The 23,321-nt window shown below is 33.4% G+C and overlaps 1 protein-coding gene across 5 annotated transcripts in view; it reads right to left on the bottom strand.

Moving 5' to 3' along the window:
- Positions 1-23,321, bottom strand: part of BRIP1 (BRCA1 interacting DNA helicase 1) — a 204,673-nt gene that overhangs the window by 135,505 nt on the left and 45,847 nt on the right. For all 5 annotated transcript variants that reach the window (XR_011071764.1, XM_068529684.1, XM_068529682.1 and 2 more), the window contains one exon: positions 3,708-3,998. Coding sequence is in view for 4 of the 5 variants with exons in the window: in XM_068529684.1 (XP_068385785.1) it covers positions 3,708-3,998 (291 nt within the window). In the remaining variant the exon portion in view is untranslated. The remainder of the gene's footprint in view (positions 1-3,707; positions 3,999-23,321) is intronic.

The raw sequence follows: 23,321 nt of genomic DNA, 5'->3' as shown, positions 1-23,321 counted from the left end.
GATGTTTGATAAAATCCAGTCCTAGCAAAGGTGTGGCATATCCTATTAAAAGGTGTATAAAGTTAGAAGTATAAACTTCTACTTCCATTAGAAGTGCACAGGAAATTTGTCAGTAACTACCAAATAAAATTTCACCATTTAATTGTACATATACCACACTGTTTAATAGCCCCCCAAATTGGAAATAAACCAAATGTCTACCCACAGGGGATATGTTAAATAAATTGTGGCAAAAATTCATACAAAAGATATAGCCCTTTAAAAATAAGTTAGATTTGTCTATGTGCTGATGGGTTTAAGCTTTAAAAATAATCTATACACATACATTATAGAAAATACATATTTTAAATGTTTTAGAAGAATACCCACAGTAGTTCCCTTAAGGGGATGGAAAGAACTGGAAAGAGAGATCTTTTCATTTAATGCCTTTCTGTAATTTTGAGTCTCTAACCATGCATATGTTACTTTTCTTTTTCAATTGTCATTTGGGACTAAGTGGTGAAATAATGAGCCATTTTAATTCATTAATTTTATATATCGAAAAAAAATTAAATGTGATTTTGAAATCCATATTTATCTTTCCCAGTTTGCTGTCCTTAACCAGTGGGGGGATATGTACATAAATGTGTGTGTGTGTGTGTGTGTGTGTGTGTGTGTGTATTTTTATCTATGAACTATACAAAAGGCAAATCTATGTTTGCCTTTTGCCATACACAAAAATATCTAGACATTGCTAGAAATGGAGTAAATCATAAAAAGGTCATAACCTATAAAAGAATGTCAGCAAATCCAAGGACAAGGCATGATCAGCTGAGGACTGCTAATTCTCCTAAAGCTATGCTGCTTATTGGTCCTCCAAGGTATTAAAAATAAAAATTAGGAAGAAAGGGCTCACCTAACCTTCTTTATTTGCTTCATTTTTATATTATTTTCACTTACTTTGTCTAATCTCTACTACTCTTTTTTACCCCTCATGCCATGTCAACTTCCCCACACCATGATGCCATCTTTCGTTTTTGTTTCTAGTGTAGTGAAAACAGCAATGGTTAGCAGTTAGAAGACTTGCTTCCTTTCTTGCTAATTAGTTGTCTGACACTGGGCAAACTTCAGGGCCCATTTTTCTCATGTGACTAGGCATCAAAAGAGTAGTTGAATTAGAAGCCTTTTAAGATTCCTCTGACCCACTGACTATGCCATTTCTAAGGTTCCTTCTAGCTCTAAAATTCTATGATTCTGAGGTCAAGAGACAGTTGGAGATGTGCCAAGTATCTTTCATACTGAGCTTGATACAGATTGAGCTTAATAATATGACATTCACCATTTCTTCATTCCAAGTATCTTCCATACTATTCTGAAAGCTTTTATTTGTACAAAATGATCACTAAGGTGCCTTCAGAGTCTATGGTTATGGACTGTTAAATCTCATCTTAACAAAAAATAGATATTCTTCTATACCTAAAATAACTTTTTAGAGTTATTTCTAGGGCTAGTTAAGATTATTTTTTCTTAGTTGAAACAAAATTTAACTTTTAGCAGATAAGTGCATTGCTTTTCCAGTACAGGAGCATAAAAGAAACAGTGAACAAAAACACATGTGCCTTTGGATCAAGCCAAAAACTCAGAAAGTTTACACTTTAAGGGCACTTAGAATGACACTGCTGTGGAGGCTGATAGCAAAACCAGAAAAGCTCATCCACTTTAGCAGTGTAATATAACCCTGAGGGGAGTCTGTCAATGGAAGCGTTATCACACTTTAAACTCTTTTTCACTCAAACTGTCAGGTATCTATTTATCATTTCTCTTTGGTAATTCAGCCATCGTAAACATAGACACCTTTAGTGACTTTGTAATTGGCCCTCATTACAATACCAAATTACCCTGAGGGCTTGGAAACAAGAAAAAGAATGTTCATGTATGCCTATGAGCTAGGCATTCTGAGGCAGAATTAGGTCAAAACAACTACAAGCAGGTATCTTCAATTATTTATAATACTAATATTCAAAAATAAAAGAATTGTTTACTTGAAAACAGAACCTAAAGGCCAATGAAAAAGTCTATTGGATTTTTATTTTTACATGATTCAAACTTTGGAGGATAAAGACCAATCAAAAAACATAACCACCACTGCAGGATTCTAGAAGATTACATAAAATAAGATATTTGCTTTCAATACACAATCTTAAACTTTATAATTGTTTTTACTAACGGGATAACAAATACATAATAAATTACATAATAATTTCCTCAATAACAAGTAGTAAAAGATAATGACAACGCCAGCAAGTCTTCTTACATAGACTATTATAGCCAGAAAACAAATTTCAAGCATTTGAGGAATTTAGTACATCAGTTAGCCACTTACGGAAAGAAGTCTACTTAAATATAAAATTCATGGGGTTTTATCATGAACAGCCTTTTCTCTATTTTATTATTTTTTTAGCATTTGGATTTTTAGTATTTTTATCTCTTTGAAGAGAACTTTTTAAACATACAGAGTGAAGAGATTTCACAGTTCCTCAGTTAATTCAAAAGAACTTATATGAAAACAAGTATGATCACAGAATTTCAACAATGGTTTTGATTCAATTATTCTGTATTCTCTTCCTGGTTCTGAACAAGTCACTTAAGTTTTTCCAGTGAAGCCCCTTAGTAATTATACTTCATATTATCAGGTTTGAATATCTGTTGAAGCTTCTTTTGAATAACCCCAAATAAGGCTTGAATAAATTTCCATCTAATAAAAGAAAGCAATGACAAAGAAAAGCATAAAACAAAATAATCTATTCGCATTATATGGTAGGAGGTGATATATCAATTAAATGAAACTCCAGAAGCTGTAGCTCTTAGCCTTTTGTGTAGAATCACTTATGTTTGACAAAATACAGAAAGACAGAACTTTCAAAATATATTAAAATATCATTGGTCATTTCATATACTATCAGCTTATGCTTCACCAATAATTTCTGGGTATAATTCCATATTATTATACTTCCATATATTATTATAACTTCAATTTTAGAGTAAACTAGTTATCAAACTGGTACACAGACTGCCAAACTAATACTGCCAAAATATTATTAAAAAATCATGTCTTTAGTAAGAAAGATTTATCTACCTAGCCAAAATTCGTATTATTCTAGATATCCCCGGAAAATTTCAAAACCATCAACATATCTTCAGTTAATAATTTAACATAATTTTTTGAAAGAAGTTTGTACTAATCAGAATTATTAGACAGTATAGTCATTTCTCAATTAAAAAACATTTTAAAATTTGCTCAAAGAGAGGGCCTACATAAACTATCTTATTTTGAAGTTTTTAAATATGTTAAATACATTAATTAGATCTGGTTAGACTAAATCACTTAAATGTTTTTAATCTCCTCATATGACATCCATGTTTGACTATTTTGGGTAGAGAGATTTAAAAGAAGAAAGTATGAAGACGGGTGACTAAAATGAAAATTAATTTTCAAGGAAATAAATAAATATCCCCAAGCTTTAGGACAAAAACCCATTATTTAAAACTTGAATAAAGATTTTCTTACAGTAAAATTATTTTTAAAAAAATATCAACACTAGCAATCAATTTGATTTTCATAAGTTATTTGATTATCACTGTAAATGTACATATAAAATGAACACATTAAAAAGTAATTTTAATCTTTTCAGCCTAATTTTTCCTCTAAAATACATTAACTTACTCACATTTTTTCCATCTAGCAATTCCATGCACTTTTCATTCCTGTTGAAGTTACCTACTACTTCAGGATGGACACAAGTGTGATCCCTGCTGGAAAGAATAGTCATTGGGACCCCTGAGTATGCTGTCCTCCGGAGCTCTCTAGTAATCTGAGCAATCTGCTTGTGTGTGCGTGTCCCAAAATATATTTTGGGTATCTTGGACTTCCCCCCATGATCCTTCTTAGCGGTGTTTGAAGAATCTTGACTGTTTCCTTGTTTAGTAGAACAACAGCACCTAGAACAGTTACCAGGGGGCTGTAACAAAGGAAAGAAAAGATAACTAATGTCTGGACTACCATAAAATTGTTATCAAACCTCTCATGGAATCAAAACTAAAAGCAGTGAATCACAACTGTCAAATAAAGAGAAATTCATGATGCTATGATGTTACATCATCTAAAACTTGCCATTAAAGAAAAAACTACAAATTCAATTTCAAATTGGTTCTCCTTCATAAATAAATGATAAATGATAAACCATTTTTATCATTATAAATGATGTTACCATATTTGCATTGTTTTCTAACATACTACTCCAACTCTCAAATTCCAAATGTTTTAAGTATATTTTAATTATCCTCTTTCATAAATTATAAAAATAAGATAAAACAGAAGACAATTTTCATTTTTGCTTAGGCTTCAAGTGAAAGCCTAATATAAATTGTGATATTACAATTTAGAGTTGATAGTGCTATTTTTCTTCACAGCACAGTCCATTCAAATATCCTATAATATACCAATATCTTAAAAAGCATTTTAAATATGGCTTACAGAAGAATAGAAATATCAAGTTGAATCTAAAGCATCAGTCAAAAACAAGAAGAGAAAACTATTCTCTAGAAAAAGTATGAAAATGAATGCAAATTATTAATATTTAATAATGAAGGCAGGTTGCTTATGTGGAACAAGTATATCTGAAATTCAATTACCTGTCATGGAATGTAACTCCATCAGTAAAATTACCAGTCAGGATAGCTTTTCCTGGACAATTTTACTCAATTCAGTTTCATAATTAAAATAGTTATATAAAGGCACCATATGGAACATCAGGAGTATAGTCTAGTATTTAGCTGGTTTTTCTCTCCTGTTTCCAAACTCTCAAAAATAAAAAAATTAAAAAAGCTTAATGCTATATATTAGAACCCAAGGATTCTTAATAACTACTCCCTTCTCAACCTCAGTTACTATAAAATGAGACAGAATGCAGCCTCATTTAAGAGAAAGACTATGAAATGGTTAGTTTATAGGAATGGTCACTGATAGGGAAAAAAACTAAATAGCACAGTAGCTTAAGAGAATTTGTACTAGAAAGTTTTAGTTTAGTAGAACAAACACACCATTTAACTGTAGATTTTTTTAAAATTATAATCAGTAAGATTAGCCTTCATAAACAAATGCTAAGTCATAGCATGTTACACCACAATACTGGGGATCAAGCTGTCTTTTAGCCTCAACTCAGTGGAAAAGCAAGTTCAAATTACTCCCAGTCTCGCTCAACCTTGTCCGCCATTAAATATTACAATACGTGATAGAATGGATGTAAATGTGACCCTTCTGGAGCTGTCACTCACTGGGATAAAAGGTTCACTGATGTGCCAAATAAACAGTCAGTCAAAGCAGATAAAGTTACAGCCATGCTGGAATTGTTACATTCCCCTCTCAGGTTGCCAGTAACAGCAGATTTCATTACAGAGTGCTGCCACATTAAATAGCCAGTTCCAAATATCCTGCCTTCTATATTGAATAATTACTTATTCACTGAAAGGATAAAAAGAAGAGTTATGAATGGGGCTCTTGTCAACAGTGAGGCAGGAAACAGCTGACATGTGGTTTATGTTACATATGTTGCAATATCTAACAATTTATGGTCACACAGAAAATGGCATGCAAACTATATCATGATAATTCTGACTGAATTCCTTTCTAGCCTTTGCAAGGATCACACTAATTAATTAACTCAGTAAAAGAATTAAGGTAACTCTTGGTAGCAGAATTAGTTGACTTTTCCATACCTTCAATCTTTCACTCAATTATATTATATCTCTTCCCTATGATACAGTTAAATTCACTCTGAATATTAGAATGCTAGGGCTCAATGCATTGTTATATTCCACATGGATATATTATATACAAGCATAAAAGTAACTCAATAACGTGGCCTTTTTTCAAGGCTCGGAAAACCTACTTTTTGATATAACACTTTTCAACATGAATTCCACTTAAAGCTTTATCACCCACTCCTTTTATTTTAATTCCACTATTTTTCTAAACAAAAAATTCAAATGCTACAGAAAAATACAAAATAAGTCAACCACCACCACAAATAACTTGCAGACCCTTCTACATATAATTATATCTTCCATATTTTTTCAAATAGAAAGGGATGCTATTATATAGACTTGTAACTTGCTGCCTTGTATTCAAATGTTTTAATTTTTAAAAGGGGTATTTGCACTAATAATTTTAAAAAGGGATCTGCTTATCTTAAAATATTATGCTAGTAGCTGTACTAACAAAAATAAAAGATCAAGAACTAGTTTCAGAAAGCTCTTCCCACTAGAGCAGCTTTATTTAGGTAACTTAAATTTGATTTTCACTCCATAACTGAGAAAATTTTAAACCACTGCTAATTTTATACTAAAAATGGTTTTTGTTTGTTAAGTCTTAAAATGCTCTGAAGTAATTATACCATCTATGAACTCAAGGGTGACTCCTCAAAGAAGATGGTTTTTCAGTGGGTGGTTGCACAAGTAGAGTAGAAGATAGAAATTAAGAAAGGTGATTCTTATTTATTTGCAATATTAAAGGGAAATTCTTTCTTCAGAAGTGATCTTCTATTGGAGTTTCTATTTAAAGGATTTGGTATAATCATATTGGAAGATGGAAAAAAATGAATCTGGCAATAGAACAGAGGCTTAAAAAAGACAATTATTTAGTAACAAAAGAGAATTATTTGTACCAAAATCAGCAAGTTTCAATTCTGTAAGAAAACTAGAGAAAGAATCCTGAAACAGCAATGATAGGAAGTCATAATATCCTCCACTCCATTAATAGGCTAATATTTTCTGGCCTCTCTCTGAAACCCTTTGACCTAGGGGTTTTGAAACAATAGAGGAACAAAATTAAGTATTTTTCACTAAGCATTTCTCCTGCTAACAAATGATCAAGTTTATCTTTCATAGGGATGTCTTCCTTTTGTTTTTGCTCTTTAAATTTACAGAGACTGTATTAGGAAACTGGAGAATAAATTTAAAAATATTCTCTCTCATCTAATATATCTGAACGCCAAGAAGATAAAACACATGGGCTCCCAAAACCTGTAATCTCTAAGAACTGTAAATAGCTACACTGTATGGTAGAACCAAACTCTTTAAGAGATGGCTTCTTTTCCCATAGCTGGAAACTGTCTAGAGTTCTTTTACTTCAACAAAAGGCAAGAAAACTTAACCCAAATAACAGCAAAAAAATCTATTATCATTTAAAGAGAAACACAAGAGATACATGTGGGTGTGACAGCTCTATTATTAGTTCCACATGCAGGAAGTCAATTGTTTAAAAATACATCTCAAATTTACAGTAGCCAGAACTGTCCTTAGGAGGTCAGCAACCAAGGATTTTAGAAAATTTTGTGTCTAACAATTTCTATTTATTCTCTCTCTTGTCATACTACATAGAGACATAAATTGAAATTTTTTGAAAGGATAAAGAATATAACATTTGATCTTGAAGGCCAACTGCTGATTCCTTGCCACTATTCCTTTCACAAGGCTACAATCAGAAGTTTAAGTAGATTAAGATAACTACATCAACCTCTAAAGTTTCATAGCTCTCTCCAGCCTTTCCCCACAACAACAAAAATTACTATGCCTAAATACTTGGAAAAATAAAAATTAGCATGGTGACTATGCCTTAAAAAGGAAAATAATAAAGGAGTAGTTAGAAACTATTGCATTGTCAGAGATGTTACTTTGTAAATTCATAAGTCAGGGGAGTATCTAAAAGCAGTTTATGAACTGAATTCTAAAAGCAAGCATAAAAGGATATATTTAATATGAAAGATAAGTAATAAAGAAGTGGAGAGGAAAAGAGACCAAAAGGAAGCTTACTGGTATGAAATAAAGGGAAAACTAGGTCCATGAAATAGTAACATATGTGCATGCATTGTCTTTCAACCACACTCCAAATTCTTTGAGGACAGAAACTGTCTTACATTACTTCATCTACTCATTCATTGAGCATGGTGTTTTGCATATAACTATAACTTAATTTTTTTTAATTGATGGATTGTGACTAACGTCCCTAAACCAAATACTGTACCCATGCACCACATTTTATCTGTAGATGCTTAACTGATGCCCTAATTTGAAGTTCTTCACATATCAAAAAATTACCTCAAAATATAAAAGGTTAGCTTTTAAAAGAAAAAATACAGGACAATTTGTTATTTTTCAAGAACAAAAAGAAAAATCATCTTGTTATGCTAATATCTGGGCCACTTTAGTTGTGGGTGATAAACACATATCCTGATATATTCATTATTAATAGCTTTCATTTATTAAGGCTGCCCCTGTGCTAAGCACTCTACATGTACTCTCTCATTCATTCATTCATTCATTCAAGAAACGTTAGAATTCCTGATATATCAAGCCAAGTAGAAGACAATGACAAGGGTAATTTCACCCCACTGACAAAGAGGGCTTTACTTTTTAATTGTTCTACAAGGTGTGTTTATCAATACCAGTTTCACTCACGAGGTAAAGAACTGTTTAAAGTTGGTACTCTAAGTGCATTATTTCCGGAATGCAACTACAAAATATTCTTAAGGATAAGCTATACAATTTACTTCATAAAAACTATTTTAACTTATTATTAGTTGACATTTAAGTCAAATATTTTCTAACAAGATGGACATTATATTCCAAAAGGGAAAAAACCAAAAATTCTCAAATAAGAGACTCTTTAGAGCAAGTGTCAACAAACTTTTTCTGTAAAGGGCCAGAAAGTAAATATTCTAGGTTTTGTGGGCCATAAACTCTCTGCCCCTATACAGGAAAATATCTTTATGATCTCAACATAGGAAAGGATTTCTTAAACAATACACCAAAGGCACAAATGACTGAAAACACAATCTCGAGAAGACATGTGCACTGTATATAACCAACTGAGGATCATTAGTCACAATATATAAAGAATTCCAGCAAATTAATTTTAAAAAAAAAAACCCAATAGAAGAAAGAGCCCAAGAAGAAGAAAATCAAAGGAGAGAAAAGCGGAAAAGCCAATAAACATCTGAAAAGATGTGCAACCTAATGCTCAACCTCATTACTAATTAGGAAAATGCAAATTAAAACCATAATTAGATTCCATTTCACATCCACCAGACTGGGTAGAGAGGATATACAGCAACTCTCTCATATACTGCTGATCCAAGTATAAAGTGGCACATCCACTTTGGAGAACAAATTGGTGATCTAGTGAAATCAAGGATACATAGACCCTTTGATCCAGCATGACCCTGCTAGGCATACATGCCAGAGAAACTCTTGCAAATTAAGACAGATACAATAGGGATATTCTTTGCAGTACTGTTTTAATAGTGAGGAAAATAAGCCAAGTGTGTCAACAAAACAATGGATAAACTGTGCAGTTCTCTCAATCTGTGGAATATTGTATATAATAAAAAAATATGAACCAGAGAGTCCCATGTATTGACATAGATAAATATCAAAAAAAATTGTTGAGCAGGCTGAGTATGACTTAAATAACATTTTATTCTCCCCATAAACTTCCAAACAAATTGATGACAGGAATAAAACTATGAAAACTTTATGAAAAAATTAGGAATCCCCACTATGTTAGATAACCCTTGGAGCTAAGGACTGTAATAGACAATATACTTGAAAAATGCTAAAAAGTGCTTCAAAAGGAACCTAAAACAGCAAATACACTTGTTCCTCCTCAGCAGCTTAATACCTAGCAGAATAACTTTCATCTTAATCCCTCCTGACCAAAATTTTCAACTAATTTATTAGGAAATAGGTTCTTAACTTACATCCATGGACTGTTACAGAGGAGAGAGTTTGAGATCACCCAGAAACTACAAACACAATTTTGTATGCATTTTTAGAAAGTCAGTCCATAACTTTCATCATGTGCTCAAAGAAGATTGTGACTTATTTGGATGAGGTCTTTATTCCAGAATTTATGTCTGATTTTACAATGGAAATAAAATAGAAATAGCATTTTCTTAACAACCAACTTGGTTAGTCACATTAATTCTGTAAAGGAATAAACAAGTTGATAGTCCAAAGAAAATAATTTTATAAAGGTTCCTCTATTGCTTGTAAATTAATTTCTCTTTTAATGTTTGTTAATTACATAATGTTAACATAATTCTAAAACACTTAGTTCACTAATGTTTATTTCTAACTCCATTTTACAGATGAAAAAGTAAAATCTAAAGTTCTTCAAGTTGCTACAAAATTCATAATTTGTGAGAAGTTGGAAGTCATAACCTTAAATCTTAAAGCTTTAACAGGATCATTTTTACCTACCATTTAACTTGGCAAAAAAGCAAAATACTGCCCTTTTTTATTTCAAAACATCATGCACCTAAAGAGCTAGTGGTAAAAAAGTCAATGAATACCGAATTATACTTTAAGGCATGTGAAGGAGGGTTTACTGTTAATCTTTATCAACCATTTGCTGTTGTCCAAGCCATCTAAACAGGTACTGAATGCCTGTTGTGCAAAATCTCACATAAGCACACACTCTAGTAAGACAGTCAAAGTGACATAACTATACCTTTTCCACTATTCTTTTTTAAAAATTCAAACAGTAGTACTCTACTGCCAGTTTCATGATTAAACTGCACAAGGCAGCTGTTTATCTACTCACAGCAACCAGCAGGTGAACCTGATTCAATATTTATCACAGGCTTTCACAGATCACTGCTAACCAAGCAAACGTTTTAATTAAGCTGGAACTTGCTTCAAAGAGCTCATTCAAGATGTCAATCGGCAGGTAAGGGATCAGATACAGTGTCAGGTGAGAGTGTGTAATACAAATCCACAACTTTCTTCATCCCATTGCTGTAAATTAGCCTGCTCTAAAGTTCAGACTCTGATTGTAACAGACTGCCAGTCTCCTGGAATGTGTAACTGAAGTCACTCAAATTCTATTGTGAAGGTTGTAAGCAATATGTTAAACTGCAATGGGCTAGCACATTAAGACAGATCCTTTTCACGGTTGTTTTTTGATACCGTAAGTGTTTGTTACCCTACTCTCCACTTACTGTTTACTTTCTTGCCTAGTGTAAATGGGAATTCCTTAACACAGTTGCCTCAGATTCTGAAAAGTTTATAATCATGAAAAACCCAAAGTGGTATTTTTAATTTTTAATCTAAATTTATACTAGAACAATTATATTCTGTAAGACTTCTCAGTTTGAGAACAAACACATCATAAAGATGACCAACCTGTATAAAGCAAAAATTCTCCTGGTACAGTAGAACTTATACAGATGTGACTATAGCAATGAGTCTCAAAGTATAGTGATTAGTCACACTGACCAACTTCATGAGAAATACCTGGGGTATTTACAACAACAACAATAACAACAACAAAAAGGAAAAAAGAAGAATCAAAGAAAGGAAATGGGAGAAAAAGGGAAAGTTCTTCCTTAGAGAAGAATGCTAGCTAAAAATTATAAATAGAATGACAAAATTTTAAAAATCACCATTTTGCAACTCCCATGTAATAAGTGATTCCTGCAAGGTACATAAATGGATGCTAAAATCACTGGGGTGAAAAGCTGTTGGGAAACAAGATATTCACATAGTCTCCAAATATCACCCCACAGATTACTTATTAATTACAAAAGAAAAATGTGCCTTTATAATGGAGACCTGGTAGTCACCACTTCAACCAAATGGTCAATTTTAACATTAGCAGTAGTGAGACAAACTGGCATCATGTGCCTCTTGATGTGATATAATAAGAAATATATTTATGTACTATTCTTGAACAAAACTACATGATTATGAAATCCAAACAATCAAGCCATGAATCAAAAAGAACCCAGGAATAGAGAACCTGTGGTAAAAAGACATATATGTATATTATTTAGTTGGTGAAAATTAATCCAGCTGCACTCTTATATTTGCACTTGTATATTATACTTCAAAAATCCTATCCCTTGAGATTGCCTGACATTTTTATTTTCTCCTTTATTGTATAGTATTTTGGTATTTTTCAAACTTTCTTCAACGACCCTTTTAAAATGAGAAAACAAAGCCATCCTGTGACATCATCTTCTACATACTGACCAAAATGCTATAAATAAAACTTATACAAAATAGACATTTTTGCATCTTTCACCACTATTAAAAATTAGTAGACAAGTTGGGACTTTCCTGGTGGACCAGTGGGTAAGACTCCACGCTCACAATGCAGCAGGCCTGGGTTTGATCCCTGATCAGGGTACTAGATCCTGTATGCATGCCACAACTCAAGATCCCACATGCCACAATGAAGATCCCACGTGCTGCAACGAAGATCCTGCCTGCCACAACTAAGATCTGGCCCAGCCTAAATAAATAAATAAATATATTTTTAAAAATTTTTTAAAAATTAGTAGACAAGTTATTATCAATATACAAGCCTCTAAAGCAGCACTACCCAATAGAACTTTCTGCGATGGTGGAATGTTCTTTACCTGCACTATTGAATGTACTTGCCACTAGCCACATATGGCTACTGAGAACTTGAAATGTGATTAGTGCAACTGAGGAACTGAATTTTAATTAAATAGTCACATGCGGCTAGCAGCTACCATAGCAGAAGTGTAGATTTTAAATATTACCACAGGACTAAAGAGAAAACTTTGACTTAGACCAGTGTTCAGTCTGGTGCCAAACTTCCAAAGGAATTCAAATCCGCATAGTAAGAATTTTATTCATAGATGCTATCCTAATAGAGTAACCCTTCAGTTTGCTCTGTTCAACTCTCTTAAAATCTCCTGTTTCAAATAGCTATATTACTTGATGAAGACAATGTTAAAATTAACAATTAATTAATTATTACTGTGGGTTCTAAACTTAATCTGGAAAATAAACTAGTGAGAATAACGAAAAATTTTTAGAAAAAAGATGGTTAAAAATAGTATATATTCTCATATATGTAAGAATTTAGTATATATGATAAAGATGTTATACTAGACACCTCTTTAGACACATGTTCAACTCTTTATTCTGAAAACAGTTCATCAATTATAGCCCCTGCTGAAAAGGTAGACCCAGTATCTACATTAATAACACATGACCAAGCCCAAACACACTCCCAAATATAGCAAAACCAGTAAGATTCACTTTCCTAGGAATCTGTATTTGGGTCATTTAGACTGAGTTGATTAAACTACAGGGAACAGACCAGAACATTTCATAGACTTTAAGCCTTTCATTTTGAGATGTGATGGTAAGGTCGTATGACAGAGAATAAGTATCCAGAAAAAAACAATCTACAAGAAATGAGAGAACTCTGCACACAGAGGCAGAAAAGACACACTTGAGGCCCCAAAGAGAAGACAGAAGCTGCCTAAAAACCTCTGAGTTCCAATAAGGGCAGCTGTATATCTTGCTTGATCTTTCTGGAGTAGGCTTCTAATTCTTCAAAAGCAAATCACTCCTGATTAAGTCAGGGGTTGAAATATCAAAGAAATAACAAGAGAGAATTTCCCTAAATTGAAAACGTCTCTGAATCTTCAATATAATAATTAAACCCACTAAGTAAGTAGCATCGTAAATGAAAAAGACTCTCACTTAAACATCCAGTCATAGAGATTAGAAATTATAGAACAGCCATTCAAAAGAATGCAATGTAGTCATTAAAAATGATGTAGAAAAATATCAAATGACGTCAAAACACAGTACTGATCTATTATTACAAGGAGAGATAATTGGACATTATTTGCCTCCTGAGTAATGTTAACAGCAAGTATACAGGACTTGTGTTATTCTGAAAAACAAAAAAGCAAAAAACAAGGACAAAATCAAACCTGAATCTAATTCAACCTGTAGACCTAACTACCATTACTAGAAATATGGGGATAGAGGACTATCTTAAACGACACCAGGTGGACAAATTCAAACAAATCCTTAATATGAGGAATCCCACAGAACACATAACACAGTTTTTTCAACAAATAAATGGCACCTCTCTTAAAAGAAATGTCATGCACATACCTTGTTTGGATTCTGATATTTAAAAAGCCAACTCTAAAATGACATTTTTTAAGCAATCAAAGAAAATTTCAACCAGGATGGATATTAGACTAAGAATTACTGGTTTTTTTCCAGCTATAATAATATTACTTTTTAAATGTCATTGCTATGTTTTTAAAAGTATTTATCTGTTTTAAATACATAAATTGTTTTATGGGTAAATAGATATATGATGTCTGATAGTTGCTTTAAAATATTCTAGTCCCTCACCCTTTCCTCCACCGATTCCCCCAAAAAAGAAAAGAAAAAAATGGCAGGGGGTAAATAAAACAAACAGGGGAGGTAAAATATATTGATAATTGTTAAAGCTGAGTGATGGGCACAAGAAGGTTCATTATTCTGCCCTCTCTCTGCTTCGTGTATGAAATTTCCTTAAAAAAAGATTCTAAAAATAAGGAGCATTTACAAATACGTTTTTATAAAACAAATCCAACATTGATCCTAAACCAGATCTAGATAAACTTTCTCTCAGTTTATCTAGATTTGGTATAATATCACTAATGAATATTACCTGGCAGGCCAAGATGGCAGAGTAGAAAGACCCTGAGCTCACCTCCTCTCATAAGCACACCAAAATCACAACTAACTGCAGAACAACCATTGATGAAAATGACTGAAACTAATGAATTATTACAACAATGAATTCTAAATGTGATAGCAAATAGGACTCTTCTACACATACACAAAACACACACACACACACACACACACACAAAACCAAAAAGCCAAGAACAGAAGAATAATTCAGTATTAGGACATTTATCAATACACTTTAACATATTAAAAAATAAAATGTGAAAATAGATCATATTCATCTTTACAGTTTAATATTAATCCTTGATGAAAATGCTGAACAAAATAGGAATAAAATGACTATCAAGAAAAAACATATGATAAATATATAATTAAATCAATAATATAATTTATATGTCATTTAACATATAATGTATATATAAAAAATATATAACTTATATGTTTTATTATTATAACTTATATACATATGTAAAAGGTTTCAAAAGCCAGTATCATGCTTACTTACAGAAACTAGAAGCACTCTCATTAAGGCCTCAAATGAGACAAGGATGACCATACTTCCCAGGTGCCTGGGACTATCTGAGTTTATATGTGTTCTTTCAGCTTATATGATCATTCAATCTGTTACTATTAGTACACTTAACACTTTTTTCCTGAGATATTATAAAAATTGCAAAGAAGGTAAATGATCATTATTTACAGAAGATATGATTATATACTTAGAAAACCTGAGAAAATGTATTGAAACTATTACAAATAGAAGAAGTCATTAATGTGGCTCAGGAAAAAACAACAACAACAATAAATGTGGTTTGGGGGAAACAAAGAGAAATTAATATTCTTTATGTATAAAACTACAACTAATTAGAAAATGTAATAGAAGAAAAAATCTCAATTACACAGAAATAAAAGGTAAATTACTAAGAATCAACTTAAAAATTAACTTAAAAATACATTTAAGAAGTTAGTAAGAGGATGCTTAATTAATTAGATACGGGATATTCTTTCACGATCTACATGTATATCAAATCATCATGAGGTATACTTTAAATATCTTACAATTTTGTCAATCATACCTCAATAAAGCTGAAAAAAATTAATAAGAAAACTTTAAACATGACTGAAGGAAATAAAGAAAAAATCAGATAGAAACAAAGCACGGTCTTAAGTAGATGACTTACTATCATAAAGAAGTCAGTTCTCTTCCAAATAATCTATAAAATATATCAAGGATATTTTGTTAACTATATAGGTTAACTCTAAAGTACATATGTAAAAATAAACAAGCAAGAATAGCCAAAAGACATCTTAAATAAAAGGGTAATAAAGAGGAACTAGACACACAAAATATTAATGAACTACAATAATCAAAACAGTATAGATCAATGAAAAAGAAAATATAGAAAAGTCCAGAAATAGAACTAGATACATTAAGGAATTTGGAACATAAACATTATAAACAAAGTCAAAAGACCAAGAACAAATCAGTTATTTTTTTTAAAAAACGCTGTTCTGGAATTCATAACACAAATAAAGGCCTAATTTAATATTGAAGAACCCTGTAAAACAGTAAAAAAGAAAAGAAAAAAAGACCAACAACCTAATTGACAAAGGAGATAACCAGATATTTGAAAAGATACTCAACCTCCCTCATAACAAGAAAGAGAAGTATACATTAAAAGTATGAGATGCATTTTTTAACCAATCAGGCAGAAAAATGATCAAAGACTTTGATAACACACTTATTTGCAAGAGAGTAGAGACACATATGTGTTTCATATGAGTATGTACATGTACCATGTATAATTTGTCTGTATATTATATGTATATCCTTGCTTTTACAATTCTGACAGGATTCATAAGAAACCTATAACAGCTGCATCTGGGGCAGGAAAAAGAATGGCTGAGAAACTGAGTGTGGGAGACTTTTTAATACAAACCCTTTTGTTCTTGTTTTTTACACCATAGACATTATCACTTTTCAAAGACAGGTAAGCAAAATGTAAGTTTTAAAAATTAAAATACCAAATTGCCTTCCTCTGGTATTATAGATATACTAACTCCCTATAATGTTGATAACAATGTATACAGAAGTAGGACATACTGACATCACAATTTCATTCTCAAAAGAGAATGAAGACTCAGTGAACATTACTAATAGTAGCAACAACAGCAACAACAATATCACACTAGTTATAACTGCACAGGATAAAATTTTCTCATTGACTGAAAACTGACAGAAGAACCAATTATGTGACAAAACTGTGACTGGCAAAACTTCACCTAGAAATATTAAATATGTTAGAACAGTGTGGTACTAGCACAAATACAGACAAAAATAATCGAATCAAAGAGAAAAGTCAGAAAGAAACTCTCATACGTATAGTCAAATAACTCTCAACCAGGGTGCTAAGACCATTCAGTGGGAAAAGGACAATTTTTTCAACAAACAATGCTGGCAAAAATGGATATTCACATGCAAATCAATGAAGTTAGACCCTAACCTTATACTATATACAAAACTAAAAATGGATCAAAAACTTAAAAATAAGAGCTGAAACTATAAAACTTTACCAAAAGTATAGGCAACAAAAGCAAAAATAGGTAAACTGGACTTCCTGAAAATTAAAAACCTTTGTGCATCAAAGACACCACCAAACAGAATGAAACGCAATCCACAGAATGGGAGAAAATATCCGTAAAATCTAAAAAGGGGTTAATGTCCAGAATATACAAAGAACTCCAACTCAACAACAACAACAAAAAACAATTAACCCTATTCAAAAAAATAGGCAAAGGGCTTGAATAGACATTTCTCCAAAGAAGATATACAAATAGACAATAAGCACATGAAAAGATGTTCAACATCCCTAATCATTAGGAAATGCAAATCAAAACCACAAAGACATACCATTTCACATCCATGAGGATGGTTATTATTTAAAAAGAAAAGAAAACAAAATAGAAAATACAAGTGTTTGGCAAGGATGTGAAGAAACTGGAACCTTCCTGCGAATTCCCTGGTGGTCCAGTGGTTAGGGCTCCGTGCTTCCACTGTGGGGAGCATAGGTTCAATCCCTAGTCAGGAAACTAAGATCTCGCACACTGCAAGGCACCGCCAAAAACAAAAGAAAAAGAAACTGGAAACTTGCTACATTGCTGGTGGAAATATAAAATAGTATAGTCACTGTGGAAAACTGGATGGAAGTTCCTCAAAAAATTAAACAGAATTACCATGTGATCCAGCAATCACACTTCTGGGTATATATCCATAAGAAGTGAAAGCAGCAACTTGAACACATAGATATCTGTACACCAACGTTCATACAGCAGCATTATTCACAGTAGCCAAAAGAGGAAAACAACCCAAATGCCCACTGAAGTATGACTGGATAAACAAAATGTAGTATAGAGGCATTCAATGGAATATTATTTAATCATAAAAAGGAAGGGAATTCTGACACATGCTACAACATGGATGAACCCTGAAGACAGGCTAAGTGAAATAACTAAGACACAAAAGGACAAACATTGTATGATTCCACTTATATGAGATTCCTAGAGTAGTCAAATTCACAGAGACAGAAAGGAGAATGGTAGTTACCAGCGGCTGAGGCAAGGGGGAAAAGGAGTTACTGTTTAATAGTTACAGAGTTTCATAGATCAATGGAACAAGACAGAAAGCCCAGAGATAAACCCACGCACCTATGGTCAACTAATCTATGACAAACGAGGCAAGGATATACAATGGAGAAAAGACAGTCTCTTCAGTAAGTGGTGCTGGGAAAATTGGACAGCTACATGTAAAAGAATGAAATTAGAACACTCCCTAACACCATACACAAAAATAAACTCAAAATGGATTCGAGACCTAAATGTAAGACTGGACACTATAAAACTCTTAGAGGAAAACATAGGAAGAACACTCTTTAACATAAATCACAGCAAGATCTTTTTTGATCCACCTCCTAGAATGGAATAAAAAACAAAAATAAACAAATGGGACCTAATGAAACTTCAAAGCTTTTGCAAAGCAAAGGAAACCATACACAAGACGAAAAGACAACCCTCAGAATGGGCGAAAATATTTGCAAACAAATCAATGGGCAAAGGATTAATCTCCAAAATATATAAACAGCTCACGCAGCTCAATACTAAGAAAACAAACAACCCAATCCAAAAATGGGCAGAAGACCTAAATAGACATTTCTCCAAAGAAGACATACAGACGGCCACGAAGCACATGAAAAGCTGCTCAGCATCACTATTAGAGAAATGCAAATCAAAACTACAATGAGGTATCACCTCACACCAGTTAGAATGGGCATCATCAGAAAATCTACAAACAACAAATGCTGGAGAGGGTGTGGAGAAATGGGAACCCTCTTGCACTGTTGGTGGGAATGTAAATTGATACAGCCACTATGGAGAACAGTATGGAGGTTCCTTAAAAAACTAAAAATAGAATTAACATATGATCCAGCAATCCCACTACTGGGCATATACCCAGAGAAAACCATAATTCAAAAAGACACATGCACCCCAATGTTCACTGCAGCACTATTTACAATAGCCAGGTCATGGAAGCAACCTAAATGCCCATCGACAGACGAATGGATAAAGATGTGGTACATATATACAATGGAATATTACTCAGACATAAAAAGGAACGAAATTGGGTCATTTGTTGAGACATGGATGGATCTAGAGACTGTCATACAAAGTGAAGTAAGTCAGAAAGTGAAAAACAAATATCGTATATTAACGCATATATGTGGAACCTAGAAAAATGGTACAGATGAACCAGCTTGCAGGGCAGAAATTGAGACACAGATGTAGAGAACAAATGTATGGATACCAAGGGGGGAAAGCGGCAGGGGGGTGGGGGTGGTGGTGTGCTGAATTGGGCGATTGGGATTGACATGTATACACTGATGTGTACAAAATTGATGACTAATAAGAACCTGCTGTATAAAACAAAATAAAATTCAAAAATTCAAAAAACAAATAGTTACAGAGTTTCAGTTTGGGAAGATGAAAAAATTCTGGTTACATAGCAATATGAGTAGACTTAATGCCACTGAACCGAACACAAAAAATGGTTAAAACGGTAAATTTTCTTACATACACTGTATCACATTTTTTTTAAAATGAAGGGAAAGAAAAGCTGAGAAAAATCTGTTAGGAGCAAGCCTGCACTACAAATGTTAAACAAAGCTTTTCAAGCTAAAAGAAAAATTATACAAAATAGAAACGAACCTACGTAAAGGAATGAAGGGCACCAGAAGTAAGAAATAGGAAGATGAGGGAAGAAATAATTTTCCTGATTTGTAAATTTATTTAAAATAACGGAGGTAGACTTCCGGTTTCCATTTTTGAATATAAATAGTTTGGAAGTCACCACTCCATCCTAACAAGTAAAAAGCTGAAAAGACTGAAAAATCAACAACTTTTCCTGGGTTTGTAAGAGAGGGGAGGACAAACCATTGCCTTTAAGATTGGAGAGACAGACAGGTGAATACAGGGGAGTAACAGCGCACAGGAGCAGAGACACCAGTGGAAACCAGTGCAGGAACAAGTGCTGGGCTAACAAAACCTGAACTGTAAGTGATGAACTGCTAGAGGCTCAGTATGCATAACTCTCTGAGTTAAAAATTCCAGGGGTGCCCAGTCATGGAGGGCTCCCAAATATTGTGACATTTACGTCCAGGAGCCAGACCAGGTTCCTACAATACACATCAGAGAAATATACCCTCGTGCTCCCAGTAAGGGGAGCTGGAAAGGAACCATTTTGAAATACCAGGGCACACTGTTCTTCTTAACAAAGCCTGCCCTCAGGGGAAACTAGTTAACCAGAGCCTAACCAGCTGGGGTATTATCGGAGTCTAATCTAATACCCAACTCTAGCAGTCTAGCAGTCCTTTCTATATGGGAGAAGGGAAAAAAACAACTCCAGTCCACTCAAGCCATCCTGTCCCACCTAAGGGGGTGAAAAAACTGAGAAACTTCTGTGAAGTTCCCAGTCCAGAGGCACAGGCTCACTAAAAGACTAAGACCCAATCATGGGACTATAGAACACTTGCCCTCCCTGCCATACCTCACCACCAAATTACTAAAGGCCTGTTTATAGCAACTTTTTTTACCCAGTATGCCATGTCCAGCTAACAAGAAAAAAATTACAAGGCATACCAAAAGGCAAAAAACACAACCTGAAGAGACTGAGCAAGCATCAAAGCCAGATATGTCAGGGATGTTGGAATTATCATATCAGGAATTTAAAACAACTATGATTAATATGCTAAAGGCTCTACTGGATAAAGCATATAGCACATAAGAGCAGATAAGCAATGTAAGCTGAGAGACGGAAATCCTAAGGAAGAATTTTTTTTTTAATGCTAGGAATAAAACACTGTAGCAGAAATGAAAAATGCTTTTGATGGGCTTCTTAGTAGACTGGACATGGCTGACAAAGGACTCTCTGAGCTAGATACATCAATAGAATGCTTGAAAACAAAAAACCTAAGAGAACAAAATCTGAAAAAAACAGAACAGAATATCCAAGGACTGTGGGACAACTACAAAAGTTAAGATGTACATAAAGGGAATACTAGAAGGAAAAAAAAGAAAGGAACAGAAGACACATTTGAAGTAATAATGACCAAGATTTTCCCCAAACTGATGTCAGGCACCAAACCACAGATCTAGGAAGCTCAGAGAACACCAAACAAGATAAATGCCCAAAATATTACATGTAAACATATCATCTTCAAACTACAGAAAATCAAAGGTTAAAAAAAAAAAATCCTGAAAGAAACCAGTTACCCACAGAGGAACAAAGATAAGAATTACATCCAACTTCTCCTCGAAAGCATGCAAGCAAGAAGAGAGTGGAGTGAAATATTTAAAGCATTGACAGAAAAAAAACACCAACCTAAAATTCGGTACCCTGAGAAATTATCCTTCAAAAGTGAAGGAGAAATAAAGACTTTCTCAAACAAAAATTGAGGGAATTTGTTGCCAGTAGACCTGCCTTTCAAGAAATATTAAAAGAAGTTCTTTAGAGAGAGGAAAAATTCTTTATATACATAAAGTAAGGAAGAGCATGGAAAAAGGAATAGTAAATATGAATTTAAAACTTTCATTTGGGCTTCCCTGCTGGCGCAGTGGTTGAGAATCTGCCTGCCAATGCAGGGGACACAGGTTCGTGTCCTGGTCTGGGAAGATCCCACATGCCGCGGAGCAGCTGGGCCCGTTGAGCCACAATTACTGAGCCTGCGTGTCTGGAGGCTGTGCTCCGCAACAAGAGAGGCCGCGATAGTGAAAGGCCCGCGCACCGTGATGAAGAGTGGCCTCTGTTTGCCACAACTAGAGAAAGCCCTTGCACAGAAACGAAGACCCAACACAGCCATAAAAATAAATTAATTAATTTTTAAAGAAAAACTTTCAGGGCTTCCCTGGTGGCGCAGTGGTTGAGAATCTGCCTGCCAATGCAAGGGACACGGGTTCGTGTCCTGGTCTGGGAAGATCCCACATGCCGCGGAGCAGCTGGGCCCGTGAGCCACAATTACTGAGCCTGCGCATCTGGAGGCTGTGCTCCGCAACAAGAGAGGCCGCGATAGTGAGAGGCCCGCGCACCGCGATGAAGAGTGGCCTCCGTTTGCCACAACTAGAGAAAGCCCTCGCACAGAAACAAAGACCCAACACAGCCATAAATAAAATAAATAAATAAAATTTAAAAAAAAAAAAGAAAATAAAATGCTCCCTATTTCACTTACAAAATTAATTAAGAAAAAAAAAACTTTCATTTTTCTTATTTGACCTAACATATAACAGTTTGTTCAAAATAATAATACCAATAATATCAATAAATAATAGTATACAGTTGACCCTTAAAACAGGTTTGAACTGCACAGTTCCACTTAGATAAATTTTTTTCAGTAAATATATTGGAAATTTTTTTGAAGATTTGCAAAAATTTGAAAAAACTCACAGATGAACCATGGAGCCTAGAAATACAAATAAATAAATAAATAGGAAAAAGGTATATCATAAATGCATGAAATATATGTAGATGCTAGTCTATCCTTACATAGGCATAAGGTGAGTGATATTTAATACAAAATTAATGTTAGTTTTCTTACTGTTTTTTAACTTTCAAAGAATTACATTACCATACAATATTCCTCTCTGTTTCATAACTGGAGAAACTGCACATCAGCGTATCATCACAGGTAAGTGTTTTTTAAAAAAATGTAACAATGTTTCCAGTACCATATTATGAATATGACTGTAATACTTTATACCCTAAAATTTTAAATGATTCATTCATTCATGTATAGGTCAGGCTACTGTGAAGCAACTGTATCAATTACACTAAGTTACCATAAAGCAAACATACTGCAGCTTTTTCATTATCAATGTATGAATTTTTATACCTCTAAATAAATATAAATTTCTTTTTCACATCATCTTTTCATTTTTGATGTCCAGTGTTAGAAATGCATATAAAATCTACAGTGCTTTGTATCATATAAGATAATATTGATGTAGGTATTGACAGATGCTTCATCATCTTATAGATGATGTAAACTTACAGTATTGATACAGTACTGTAAATATATTTTCTCTTCCTTATGATTTTCTTAATAACATTTTCCTCTCTCTAGCTTATTTTATTGTAAGAATACATATAACATGCAAAATATGTGTTAATTGTCTTTATGTTACCTATTAGTAAGGCTTCTGGTCAACAGTAGGCTACTAGT

The sequence above is a fragment of the Eschrichtius robustus genome, chromosome 20 (genome assembly GCF_028021215.1).
Source record: "Eschrichtius robustus isolate mEscRob2 chromosome 20, mEscRob2.pri, whole genome shotgun sequence".
NCBI classification, from domain to species: Eukaryota; Metazoa; Chordata; class Mammalia; order Artiodactyla; family Eschrichtiidae; genus Eschrichtius; species Eschrichtius robustus.
This window is presented reverse-complemented; position numbering and strand designations above follow the sequence as displayed.